This window comes from Muntiacus reevesi, chromosome 17, assembly GCF_963930625.1.
Source record: "Muntiacus reevesi chromosome 17, mMunRee1.1, whole genome shotgun sequence".
NCBI lineage: Eukaryota > Metazoa > Chordata > Mammalia > Artiodactyla > Cervidae > Muntiacus > Muntiacus reevesi.
This window is the reverse complement of record NC_089265.1, coordinates 41,624,977-41,639,373: the sequence shown is the minus strand read 5'-3', so window position 1 is coordinate 41,639,373 and position 14,397 is coordinate 41,624,977. Positions and strand designations below refer to the sequence as shown.

Here is a 14,397-nt window from a genome sequence, read left to right as displayed (position 1 = left end):
ATTATATGACCCAGAAATCTCACTCCTAGGTATTTATCCAAAACAAAGGAAACCATATATTCCTATAAAGACTTTTTCACAAATGTCTGTAGCAGTTTATAGTAGCCAAAACCTAGAAATAACCCTGATTGCATCAAGTGGTGAATGGATAAACAGAATGTAGTACATCTATATAAGGGAATACTACTCATTAGTAATAAGAAATAACCACTGATACATACAACACCATGAATGCATCTCTAAAAACTTATGCTGAGTGAAAAAAGCCTGAAGAAAACAGCTATATGCTGTATGTTTCCATTCATATGGCTTTCTGGAAAAGGTAAAACTATGGGGCAAAAAGCAGATGAGTGATAGCCAGGGACTAGGGGAAAGAGGAGAGGTAAACCTTCAAGGGATGCAAAAGGATTTGTGGCAGCAAGGGAAATATTCTATACCTTGACTGTCAGAGTGATTACATTACTGTACATGTTTTTCCAACTTCATCAAACTGTATGCCAACAAAGTATCAATTTTACTGCAAATAAATTTTATACCTCAGTACATCTGACTTATTAAAAAAAAGATATGGTATTCATGAAACATGAATAGGAAGTTATTTTTTAAAAGAGTTATTTGGAAAACAAAAAAAAATGTTTTTGGAAATTAAAAATATGATAGTGGAACTGAAAAACAATGGAAGGACTTAGAGCTAAAGTTGAGGAAATCTTCCAGAAAGTAGCACAAAACAACGAGAAGAAAAATGGGTGTTGGGGGAAAGAATAGGATAATTAAAAGATCTGTCCAGTAGAGTCAGTATCTAAACAATAGCCATTATGGAGAAAGGAAAGAAAATAATGGAGGAATCATCCAAGAAGTAATGCAAGAAAACTTCCCCCAATTAAAGGATATAAGTTTCTAGATTCAGAGGATCCTCCAAGTGCCTGGCACAATAGAGAAATGTAGTCCCACACTCAGACTCATCATTGTGAAAAGAAGGAACACTGAACACATATCAAAGGCCCCAAAAGCCTCCAGAGAAGAAAGAAAGATGTCAAAACATGAATTAAAAATCAGAATAGCATCAGATTTCTCGAGTTTAGTAGGAATGGCTACAAGACTAATGGAGCAATTCTCTCAAATTTTTGAAGGAAAATAATATCCAACCTAGATTTTTATATTCAGATAAATATCAATTCAGAATGAGCATAGAAAACAGGCATTTTCAGACATGCAATGACTCAAAACATTTATCTCCCATGAGCTCTCTCTCACAGAGTAACTGGAGAATGTGTTCCTCTGAAATGTAGGAGTAAATTAAGAAAGCAAAAGGCAAAGGACCCAGAAATAAGAGAGTCAACATAAGAAAGGGGTAAAAGGAATTACAGGATGATGCTAAGTGGAGATTTCAGGACAACAGCAACTCAGAGCACTTCCAGTGCAGACAGAGGGCATTCCAGGTCTCCAGGGAAATGAAGTGAGAGGTTTTGACACTAGATGCGTATGAGAGTTCATAGTGGTAAATACACTTCACAAAAACTAAGTTATAGAAAACAAGATGATTACTAATTCCAAAGAAGTAAAAAAGCTGTGCTGAAAGGAAAATATAATTACAGTATTTTGCATGGCTCAACCATGTTATGATAATCTAGACACTGCATACTGATCTTACCAAAATGAAGATATAACTTGTTTAAGGAAGTGTGCTTGGATTTAGTGAGTGGAGATGGTGAAAAAGAACTACAGATTCATCTTCCATAGTATGAAGTCAGTAACAGCTCAAACTGAAAAATCAACAAGGAGCAGAATATTCATAGTATTTAGTAATAGGGAGATAAATATCTAAAAAAAAAAAAAGACTGCCCTTGGAAAGTAGAAAATTGGGGAAAGGAGCTGTGAAGGATTTTTTTCATAGCAAGCTCTGAACTATCTGACTTTTTCAACTATGTACTGTGATCAAAAATTTTTTTTAATTTACAATTTTGCTATTTCGACTCTACACTCTAACAGACATAGCTTCAAAATCATATGCTCAAGGTTTTTTTTTCAGTTGCATCAAAAAAGAGAGATCAAAGCCCTGAAGCCTTCCAGAGTATCCCACATATCTATCTGAACACACACTTGTCATGTGAATGTCTATGAATCCAACCTTCCACATAATCCCAGAAACCCAACACACATTGAGATCTTCTTTCCATTTCTTGTTCACCACTTGGTAGAAGACTACACGCTTACCTCCATGCATGGCATCAACTCGGATCTTCAGTTGGCCGGGCCCAGTCAGCAAACTCTTGATGGCGTTAAAGTCAAAAATGGTCCGAAGGAGGTTGAGATAGATATCCACTGGGTCCACTATCTCCACTAAGGATAGGAAAGCCAAAGAAGACACCAATGACCACCCATGAGGGATTCTTGGAAGCATAAAAAAGCATGAAATTTTGATCACAATCCCATCATAATCCCACACATTAACACGGGAAGCAAAGTGTCCATTTGCAGACAAAATCACAAAGCACAATCAAGATGCTACAAACTTTGCAGGTAATTAACTGGTATAAAAAATATCAAGTTGCAAATTCTTCTTTGCAAGTGAAAAATCAACCACAAGAATAAAGTAATTAAGATAAAACTATGCCTATTGTCCCCACTCTCTACGTTCCACCACTCCCTCCCACAAACTGCAAACACCTCAATGCTAAGAGGCATCTTGGCAAAACCGGTTGCCTCTCCTGTGGGGACTGGCCAAAACATGACTCAGCTGGCCTGAAACAAATCAAGAAGTAACCTCAGCAGTGACCCCTACTTTCTAAATGCCATGGTACCAAGCAGATTCAAGTTCTGAATTGGTGATAAAGGATATTTTTCTGAGTTTGTGTCAAGTCTCCTGTGTGCCCAGTGTATTACCAGGTTCAGGATGAGTGCCAGGTATTTAGAAATATTCATCAAACACAAATGCTCTCCAGTGCCAGATATTTAGAAATCTTCATTAAACACACATGCTCTCCTGCACCACCTAATGACCAGACAACCAAATAAAGTCTTTTCCATTTATTTCAGATTCATAAAACCCAGAATACATCACACTTTTCAAACTTGGTGATCAGTACAAAATTAGTACTCAGAAAATATTTTTCCCAGAAATAATAAATATTTTATTTTAGGCACTAAAATTTGTCTATGAGCTCTGCTTTTGTAACTTGTAGTTAAATTTTGAAACTTATGTTATGCTGTTGTTCAAATTTTTCAAACACATACTACTTTGGAACCTTGAAACATTTAAACCTGCACTAAAGATATTACCAATCCACCTTCAATAATTTTTAGTAAATCCAGGTGCAGTATTTAGTGGGTGAGATTTTATATGTAACATGAAACTATCCCTTCATCTGGTCGAATACACACTAAAAATACTTTCATTGCATTTAAATCAAGTTCAAATATAATAACTTCTTCAAGAATACAAATAGTTTTTAATCATCTTTGATAGGAGGAGAATATTAATCTATGCTCAGTCATGTCTGACTTTGCAACCCTATAGACTGTAGCCCACCAAGCTCCTCTGTCCATGGGATTCTCCAGGCAAAAATACTGGAGTGGGTTGCCATTTCCTTCTCCAGAGGATCTTCCTGACTCAGGAATCAAACCTGCATCTCTTGCGTCTCCTGCATTGCAGGTGGATTCTTTACCACTGAACCACCAGGGAAGCCCATACTAATCTATAAAATAAATTAAAGTTTATGCAAAATACATCTAAAAATTATTAACATAGTATATGTTACATATATTTTATCAGAATAAAAAGTTAACCTATTTTATATTTGAAAGGTTACGGCTTGAATATGTTTGAAGTTTTACTCTCTCTACAATATAGCATAATGTTTTTGGCAATTTCATTCTGGGTCTAACTCCTGAACTACTTGTCTAAATACATTTGGTATTTATAGCAGATAAATAGCATTAATATCAAACAAAAATGTAAAAAACAAGGAAGCAAATAGATTTCCATGAAAACTGAAAGCTCACATCACATAGTTCTCGCTCTTCACCCTTTAAGATGAAATGCCAAACACTAAATTGTTTCCAATTAACTGAAGTCTTGCTCAACATTTAAACAGCAAGAACACAGCACATAAATTATCCCAAACAATCATTTTCAAATTCTTGAGACCAGAAAACATCTCCTTCTACCTCGTCGTGTCTGCAGCCCTGTAGAAAACTCACCAAGTGAGCAATGTAGCTGAAACGGTGTACCTGAATCTGAGCCACCAAAGATCTGGGTCTCTTGAACAACTAGTACAACTGTGAAGATTCAATCAACCAACAAAATTTCTTCCTGATAATATAATAATACCTGCTTTTTCTGTCATCTTATTTCCCAGTACATCCAAACATATGTAATCAAATATACTTAAATCACTTACTTAATGTAAAATATCCCTTGCTTTTAGTTGTCAAGCCATTGTGTATATGAATATTCCCAACTAGATTAATAAAATCAGGAATCATTGCATCCTGTAAGTATCACATGGCTTTCAATTAACTTCTGCTCACAAGCTAAACAAACAATTGACTCAAAATCTTCCAAGAAAACTGATAGAGTTGGCCCAACACTGTGTCTCCAAATAGTACATTTCAAGCTCCTCTCTGTCCCTAAAATACCATGTGGCCATGAACTAGGTATTTCACCTTTTTTAATTTTTTTTTGGTATTTCACCTTTTGAACTAAATAAATTACTTGTAAAATAAGGATACCATCTTAATACAAACTGGATTTAAGCTGATAGGGATACTGAAGGAATTTTTTTAAAAAGTTTGTTTTATATGCCTTGAAGGAGAAAGCAACAGGATAAAATAGAGGGTGAAAAATGATATGCATTTACTTGGTATTAATGTTATTACATGGTTCAATACTAATCTACAAATTGAAAGGTTATAATCTGAGGACTTAGAAGTTTTATTCACTCTACCATACAGGATAAAATTTTTGGCAACTTCATCCTGGTTTTTAATTTTTGAACCATTTTCCTAAATCCATTTGGTACTTAGTGAATTTCTTTGTAAAATCTTCTATCATGGAGCATGGTATAGAGCAGGTGGTCAACTATGAATTGAATCAAGATAAACTGCATGATCCTAGCTTGGAAAAGAAATGACTATCTTCCATAGCAAATTTTAATAACTCCATTACCTTGTTAGGTCTTTTTTTAATTATCTAAAGTATTTCAGTGTCTTCACCTTAATTGCTTCGAAAAGTATAAAGACATGTGTTGGCAATTCACAATCTATTCTTGGAACACTGTAAAAGAGTCAGCCGTGAAATGTTCCCTATGTCAAAAATGATAGTTTGGAAAGTAGTTGTTGAAAGTTGCCAGTTCCAAATATCTTGGCTGCTCTCATTTCCCTCCGCACCACACTCAGTTTATATCTATTTATCAAGTGCCAATCCTAAAATTGATAATTCCATCACTTGTGTGTGTGCTCTCCCCTGAAGAAAAAATGTCACCTCCATCCACAGAGTTCTAATTTTCTTCAAAATACAATTTCCTAATTACCTCTAAATGGTTTGAATTTGTTCTCCAGGTCAAATTCTTGTCTTCCTAGTCGAGACAGGTCAATTCGCAAATCAGGGCATATAGCGTATTCCTCGATTGTTTTGCTGATCTGGTAGATTTTGTCTGAGATGACATCTGGAGCAGGACCTAAAATTGGAAAATAATGCATCACCAAAAATAAATTTGCATAAAAAATAAATCAGAGAAATGTTAACTCTTCCTCCACCAAGCAGGAGAAAGATTTCTTTGTGTTCTAGACAACAGTGAACAGTTCACAGTTCAAATGGCTTCAGTATTTCTTATCCATTCACTCTGGAGGAAACGGGGCCAGCCTCACCTGTTCCATGCAAGCTAATAACCCATGTGTTGCTTTGTTTTAATCCACTTTTAAGCATGAGATGTCTTCCCTAAAAATAGTTGCACACCTGCCAGGGAGACCTGGTTATGTCATCAGCTTTATTCAGGATATGAGACACAAACAGGATATGCATTTGACAGAAGTGAGGGACTCCAGAGTTAAACTGCAGCCCCCCAAATGTACGTAGAGAAAGAAAGTATGACTTCTACTCCCAGGACTGCTGCCTATTTGGTGTGTAAGTTGATCAGGGTACATTAGTTTTCCCAACTCATACTCTCTAGTGACTCCCAAGTTTTCAAAGTGAAGTTTAAAATATCTGATGCACATCTTCACAAGGTTAAGTTGACAATTAAGGTCAAGTGATAGGCTTTAAATGAATTGAACATGAAATCAATAGTTGTCCTTCTCTTTCAATTTTTATATCTTACTGCAAGCTACTTTGGATTTTTTGCAATAAGTCTGGGAATCAAGTAAATAAGTAGATTGAAGATCTAAAATATAAATGACTGACAGATAGATAGCTTTGTGTATTGATCTCACTCACTAGTTACATTATAATTTTCTATTGAACTGCAACTGTTTCTTGATTTCTCTTCTATCCCAGCCCTTAGAACTATGCTGTCCAATTCAATAGCCTCTAGCCACAAGTGGCTCTTGAACACTTGAAATAGGACTAGATAAACTGACATGTGCTATAATTATAAAATACACACCAAATTTTGAAGAGTTAGTATAAAACCAGAATAGATTATATTCATAATTTTTTAGTAACATGTTGAAGTTATAATATTTTGGATATATCAAATGAAATAAAATATTATATTCATTTCACCTGCTTCTTTTTACTATTTTATGTGGCTACTAGAAAATTTTTAATTACATGTATGGCTTACAATATATTTCTATTAGACAGTGCTGCCTTAGAATACAGCATGGTAGTTGCTGTTTTAGTCACTAAGTTATGTCTGACTCTTCATGACCCCATGGACTGTAGCCCTCCAGGATCCTCTGTCCATGGGATTTTCCAGTCAAGAATACTGGAGTGTGTTGCCATTTCCTTCTCAAGGGGATCTTCCTGACCGAGAGATCAAACGTGAGTCTCCTGCATTGGCAAGAGAATTCTTTACCACTGAGTCACCAGGGAAGCCCATATCATTGTTATCACTCCCAAAAAAGGTTCCTTGAACATATAAAAATGAATAATGACCAAACTCACCAAGCTACATATATTAAATATGTACAGGCTTTTAATATATCAATTACACCTCAATGAAGAGAGAGGAAAGGAATAGCAATAGCACCATTTCAGTGGATGGAAAAAAGCCTAATATATTTTAATACCCCCATGTTCTTCTACAGGAAGAGTGAAGACCACAAAGAAATAAACATAGTCCTTCTCAACTTCACTCCTTACGTTTTTCATTCTTTTGCAAAACTTAAAAAAGTAAATAGAGTTACTTAGCTTTGCAATTTTTTTTATGCTTGCCAGATGATACATGAGTATCCCTCTGGCTCCCAGGCACCATGTTATGTTCTTGGGATACCTCCATCACATTTTAAAAGTCTCTGTCTGAGTTTGTTATGCCAAAGCACACTGATTTCCAAAAGTAAAACAAGTTGTAACCAGCTAGATGTTGCTCAGTCAGCCATGCTGATAACCTCTGAGGTCATCAAAATCCTTTGTATCTTTTTACATCTTCCCAGTCCTTAACATCCTCCACTCCAATAACTTCCTTCTTCATTTAAGTCAGTTCCTAGTACAGTCATGCCAGGAATTGTCTCTTGAAATTCTTATTTCAAAAATATCAAATTTGAGTATCTTCATTCCACAAATTCCTAATCTTCCATCTTCCCTGTTCCTACTCCATACCTGTGCTGAACCTGTTCCTCATTCCTATACTGAAGTCCATCATCACTTGATTACTCCCAGACTATCGGTCCATTCTCATTTCACTGGTTTCTTATCCCAGAAGGACCCTATGGTCTAGCATTTGAGCCTTCCTGTTCATTGTTAGCATAATAAGACAAGCCAACATTTGTTGAAATTTACACATAACACATTTCACACCTTATGTGGAATTTAGCACACACAAAAAGTATATGAAGTAAAAAAAAAAAGTATATGAAGTAAGAACTATTAATATCTTTATTTTCCAAATAAGGAAACTGAACTTGGAAGAGATGACTTTAAGCAAGGTCACATCACTGGTGTAACAGAGGGTGGGTTTGAATCCTAAGAGTTTAATGTCAACTCAGACATTCTTTTTTTTTTTTTTAGTTATACCACTTTATTGCTACCAACCCATTTCCCTCCACCCTCGTGCACACATGCTCAGTCATGTAATCCCATGGACTTCAGCCCGCCAGACTCCTCTGTCCATGGACTTTTCCAGGCAAGAATACTGGAGTGGGTTGCCATTTCCTTCTCCAACTCAGACATTCTTAACAACTACCAGGTCTCTTGCTGCTCTGCCTTGCCCACACTGTGATTCCCCATTGCCATCATTTGCTCCATTGCTTCCATTACCAGACTCCCATGCGCTGCTGAAGGCAGTCATGAAATAACCCAAACTGGTTACCCTAAAGAATGAGGCTGCTTAAGTTCACCTTGATCCCCACAATTCCTCAGGTATCCTCAACAAATTCCCCAGAGGACCTTTTAGAAAACATCTCCATTTATTCCAAGTCCCTTTGCTATCTTTGCTCCATTATCTTCAGTTCAGTTCAGTTGCTCAGTTGTGTCTGACTCTTTGAGACCCCATGGACTGCAGCACACCAGGCTTCCCTGTCCATCTCCAACTCCCAGAGTTTGCTCAAACTCATGTCCATTGAGTCAGTGATGCCATCCAACCATCTTATTCTCTGTCATCCCCTTCTCTTCCTGCCTTCAATCTTTCCCAGCATCAGGGTCTTTTCCAAGGAGTCAGTTCTTTGCATCAGGTGGCTAAAGTATTGGAGTTTCAGCTTCAGATCAGTCCTTCCAATGAATATTCAGGACTGATTTCCTTTTCCTTATGACTGACTGATGTGACAGGCAACATTTCCTTCTCTTCCTTTACAAGAGGTATAAGCAACTATTTCCCAAAGTTTCCATTCTGCACCCCTCTAGATGCTTCTTTCCCTCAGCTCTGCCTTTTCACTCAGAAGTTCTGCCCACTTCTTGGAATCTAGGTTCCAAACGAACTCCACAACTTATGACTTCTGTGATACTGGTCAAGTTTTTTAAGCCACTTTTATTCCTCAGTGACTTCATCAGGCTGTTATGAGAATTAAATGAGAACATGTATGTAAAGTTCTGAGTATGTAGCTTGGCACACTCTAAGTATTTAAAAAAGTATTTTTATTACTGATTCCTTTTGTCTTCTAGCATCTTCCCCCCTATTTACAAACATGCTCAGAAAAGTCCTGCTCTATAAATAATTTAAAAGCAACATAGTTTTAGATGCATCCTATTTCTCTGGATGTACTTACTAACTCTGCAGACATTTTGCCTTTTAACTTATGCCATGAGATGTATCTGTATGACACTCAATGGAAGAGATGACTGTGTGCAACTTGCAACTTTGGATGAAAGATGTCATGATCAAACTCACTCTAAGCAGGAAGAGACCAACTGAATCTCTCCATGCTAGTAGGAATGTTAGTCTCATTAATGACGCCAAGACATGTAAACATGAAGAAATAAATGTAAAAGGAAGGACTTTCAACATAGTTAAAGGCTAAATGATAAATTCAACCCCCTTCACCTATTAAGGACATGACTGAGCAAGTCTCATAACCTCCTGCAATTCAGTCTAAAAAAAGGTTACTTAAATAGTATCTTTTCCTTTTACACCTCACAAATTATCACAGAGATGACTGAGATTCTAAGATATTCAGTCAGATATTAATTCAAATGTTTTAATACATTATTTAGTTTGGCAACTTTTATGTTACTTATATATTACATGTCATTGCCATATTCTGAGTACACGAAATGTCCTATATTATAAGTATATACAATACCTGTGCTTTGCATATTTTTTCCTGAAATATTCAGTAGCTTCTGCAAGACTAAATATTGGCCCAAGGTGTGCTTTTTGCTGAAGCAGGGTTTCTTGAATCATACCTTCAAAAATGAGGCTCTTCATAAGGTTTTTGTTTTTTTTAAACACTTGACATGAGTAACATTCTTTCTTTGAATAATATCCAAAATGGCTGCAAGGAGGGGGCAATCATGTACTTCCCTTACAAGATGTGCTACTGTGCCTGAGTCAGGAATGCTTCATAAAGGCAACAGTTGTTGGTTAAACTTCAGCTCCCACCCACATATACATGAAGACTTAGTGTTCTAGATTAAAAGATATTTAAGAGACTTAAAAACCAAATGCAAAGCATGGTTCTGGGACAAAACTTGGTTTTAACAAAGCATACGTGACCAGTATTTGAGGGACACTCAGAAAATTTTAAATATAGATGAGATTTTAGATTACATTAGAGAATTACTATGATTTTTGTTAGGTATGACCATGTAGCTATACAGGAATATATCTTTATTTTAAAGAGATGTAGTCAGAAATATTTAAGGCTTCAGCAAAGTCATTAGGGGAAAAAAAGCAAAATGGATAAACAGAGTAATGAATATATGGTATCCATTTATTATTATCCTTCCTACCCTACATTTTATACATGTTCAAAAATGTTTTAATTCACCCTTATAGACATACCCCACCCCACTAGGACTTCTAAACTGTTCATGCTCATGCACTACAGTTGTGTCCGACTCTTGAGATCCCATGGACTGTAGCCTGCCAGGCTCCTCTGTCCATGGGATTCTCCAGGCAAGAATCCTGGAGTGGGTTGCCATGCCCTCCTTGGGGGATCTTCCGACCCAGGGATCAAACCAGCATTTCCTGAGTCTCCTGCACTGCAGACAGATTCTTTACCACTGGCTTACCACCAGGGAAGCCCTTCTAAACTCTAAATTTCTATAAATACAAGAAAAAGTGAAATAATTCTAAGCATGTTAGTAAGAGAAAGCCAACACTATAGGAAAGGGAGAATGTAGGACTTATGCTACAAAGTCCTCTATCTGACAATGTGACCTTGAGCCAACAGCCTCTCAGGGCTTTGTTTTGTTTATTTGTAAAATGATGGGAATGATCTAAATGACTTTGAGGGTCTGCTTCAACTTTAAAATCCGGGGTCCTTCCATGTCAGATAAGCATCAATATTCAGCCACTGCACTGTGCTGAGGAGCGCAGGTGACCAAGAGACCAAATGGGTATAAGACCCCATTGTGCCCCTTCCTTGTCACATCACCTGAGGCAACATGACGCTTCATTTTACGTGCCGGCTTGCTTGGGTCACAGAGAGCCCAGACGTTCAGTTAAACGTTACTCTGAGTATGTCTGTGAGGGTGATTCTGGGTGGGATTGACAGCAGACTGAGTGAAGCAGACCTCCCTCCGCAGCATGGCTGGGCCTCATCCCACCTACCAAAGGCACGAGCAGAACAAAAAGACTGAGGAAGGGAGAATTCACTTTCCACCTGCCACACTGGCCCCACTCTGCTCTCAGACAGGGACTCAGACTGGAACTTACACCATCAGCTCTGTTGCTTCTTAGGCCTTCAGACTCAGATCAGAACTATATCATCCACTCTCGTGGAAAGATCTTGGGACTTCACAGCCTCCAAAATCACATAAGCCAATTCATTAAAATAAATCTCTTTCTAGATCTTCCTGGACTTACAGCAAGTTATATTCTGACTAACCCATTGTAAACTGAAAATATCATAAGTCAAAAATGCATTTAATACATCTAACACCATGGTTTAGCCTAGCCTATCATAAGAGTGCTGAGAATACCTTGGTAGTCTACAGTTGTACAAAATCATCTATCCTGAAGCCTGTTTTATAGTAAAGTGCTGAGTGTCTCATTTAATTAATTTAATTTATTGAACTGAAAGAGAAAAACAGAATGGGTGTAAAGTGAAAGTGGAGATCGCTCAGTTGTGTCTGACTCTTTGTGACCCCATGGACTATACAGTTCATGGAATTCTCCAGGCCAGAATACTGGAGTGGGTAGACTTTCCTTTCTCCAGAGGATCTTCCCAACCCAGGTATCAAACCCAGGTCTCCCACACTGCAGGCAGATACTTTACCAGCTGAACCACAGGGAAGCCCAAGAATACTAGAGTGGGTAGCCTATCCCTTCTCCAGCGTATCTTCCTGACCTAGGAATCAAACAAGGGTCTCCTGCACTGCAGGCAGATTCTTTACCAACTGAGCTGAATGGGTACAGAGTGGTTGTAAATGTACTGGTTGTTTACTCTTGTGATCGGGTAGGAGCTGCACTTGCTGCCCAGCATCATGAGAGAGAATTATACAGCATTGCTAGCTGAGGAAAAGATCAAAATTTGAAATTCCAATGAAACAGGTTTCTACTGAATACATATTGCTTTTACACTATAAAGTGTAAAGTAAAAAAAAAATCTCTGAATCAAACCATCGTAATTTGGAGACAATCTATATGTCCTATTGGTTCTACTTCTCTGGAAAACCCTGACTACTACAGGTACCTCACTAGACTTTTCTGACCATTCACTCTCTGCCTTGCTTATCTGACATCATGGGGTCATTGTAAGACCATGATATAAGAGGAAAGAAATCATGACAATTAAGGCATATTCTGAACCACATACCTCCATTGGCAATGTTAAACTTCACTCCAAACTCTCCCCCTGGTCCTCCAGGGCAGTGGCTGGCTGTCAGGATGATTCCACCAGCTGCCTTGATCTTTCTGATAATGCAGGACACAGCAGGCGTTGACAAGATGCCATTCTGTCCAATAATCAGTCGACCAATCTAGATTAGCCAGAAAAAAAAAAAAATCAATCTGGTCACATGGGGTTGAAGTACATTTCTATGAGAAAGTGTCCCAGGCTTTGTTAGCACACACTTGTCATTTGGCAAAAAGAACTGAGTGGGCTTCAGGTGGGGAGAGACGTGTGGGCGCATGGGGAGGCAGCTCTGGTGTTGTCTCTCAGGCCCAATATCTCCAAGACCATTTGGGACACCCATGTCTCGTAGTCAGTTACTAACCTGTAAGTGAGATGTGCCTCATTGCTTTTCAGCAGTTTAAAACATCTGCTTCTGATGACCAAAGGGTTAGCCTGACTTATACAAGAAGTTCTTAGTTTGTTACTGGCTCAGAAACTGCACCTGTACATTCTGAAAACTACAAGAAAGAAAAACAGAGCACTTCTCTGCTTCACCTTCCTTCCCTGCCTCAGCACAAGCTCACACAGGGGGGACCTGACTTGTTACAGCCTTGTTGTCAGCAAGCGTATTTAACTGCACTTGGAAGCCCCAGTTTCCTGAGGGCAGAAGTCCTATTCTGGCCACCAAGTGATAACATGAGCTGGGGACACTAGGGAAATCCAGCCATGCTAGGCAGCGATCTGGAGGTCACCCGTCTGTGTGGCCAGACTCTCTAAGCCACGAAATTGAGTTTTAAAAAAGAAAGCTAGCAGCATAGCCCTGTAGAGCATTACTCTGTGTGCTTTGTTTTCAAATAGGGCCCAGTGTCATCCAATGCAGTGGTTCTCAAATGTTGCTACCAATTAGAATCATTAATAAGAACTGGAAAATTCTTAGTACTAAGAGTGACTCAGGATCAGGCACGGCAGGGGAGGAGACTGAGCTCCACAGGCGTTTCCAACATCCAGTCAAGTTCGGTGATCAAACCTTCTCCTTACTCAAAAAACCAGTGGCATGGGCATCACTTGGGAGAAATGCCAAACCTCAAGGCCCACTCCACACTTATTAAGATCCCTACCCTTCCACATAATTCACTTGTCCATTAAAGTCTGAAAAGTACTGGCACAGCCTTGAAGCCAAGACTAGCTCTTATGTCCAGCACAACTGCAAAGTTAACCTGGCACCAATAATAGCATTGCTGGAAGTAGGTCATTGTCCAAATATGACAATGAGGAAAGATATAGGGAAAAAATTTTCTTAAAGATCAAACACAAGAGCTCCAAAAATAAAGCAGTTTTGGGATAATTTAGTATGGAAAGACACTCAGCTACAACATCTCCAGAGTATATATTCTCAAGTGGATGAGGCAGATTATAAACACATAAACCTAGTAGTAGTGGTAATAGTAATAATAGTATTAACAGTAATTACTAGTTGGATAGATACCAGAAAAAAATCAGCAGGATCTGTGATAATAATGGGGTGTTAATTTTAATAATAGCAATAACAATTATAGTAATAATACCTAATAACAGAGCTTAGATTTTACTCTAGGTATTCCTTTTAAGCACTGAAATTGACCTTTATCAGTTATAAAGATCACGGGCTGAGCAATCCAAAAGATCTTATTAAAAAGCAAGTCATATCATATTAGCAAAACATTCCAAGGACTGTCCTCATGTCCCACCAACCCCAGGTAAAGTCAAAGTATTCAGTCCACCAGGCCCTCCGTGATCTGACTCCATCACCTGCCATTCTCCACTCCC

The 14,397-nt window shown here is 38.0% G+C and overlaps 1 protein-coding gene across 1 annotated transcript in view; it reads right to left on the bottom strand.

Annotated features, from left to right (window-relative positions):
* Positions 1-14,397, bottom strand: part of PGM5 (phosphoglucomutase 5) — a 186,248-nt gene that overhangs the window by 152,426 nt on the left and 19,425 nt on the right. Inside the window, exons 2-4 of the mRNA XM_065908232.1 lie at positions 12,574-12,736; positions 5,532-5,678; positions 2,215-2,340 (exon numbers count right to left, since the gene is read on the bottom strand). Coding sequence (XP_065764304.1) covers positions 2,215-2,340; positions 5,532-5,678; positions 12,574-12,736 — 436 coding nt within the window. The remainder of the gene's footprint in view (positions 1-2,214; positions 2,341-5,531; positions 5,679-12,573; positions 12,737-14,397) is intronic.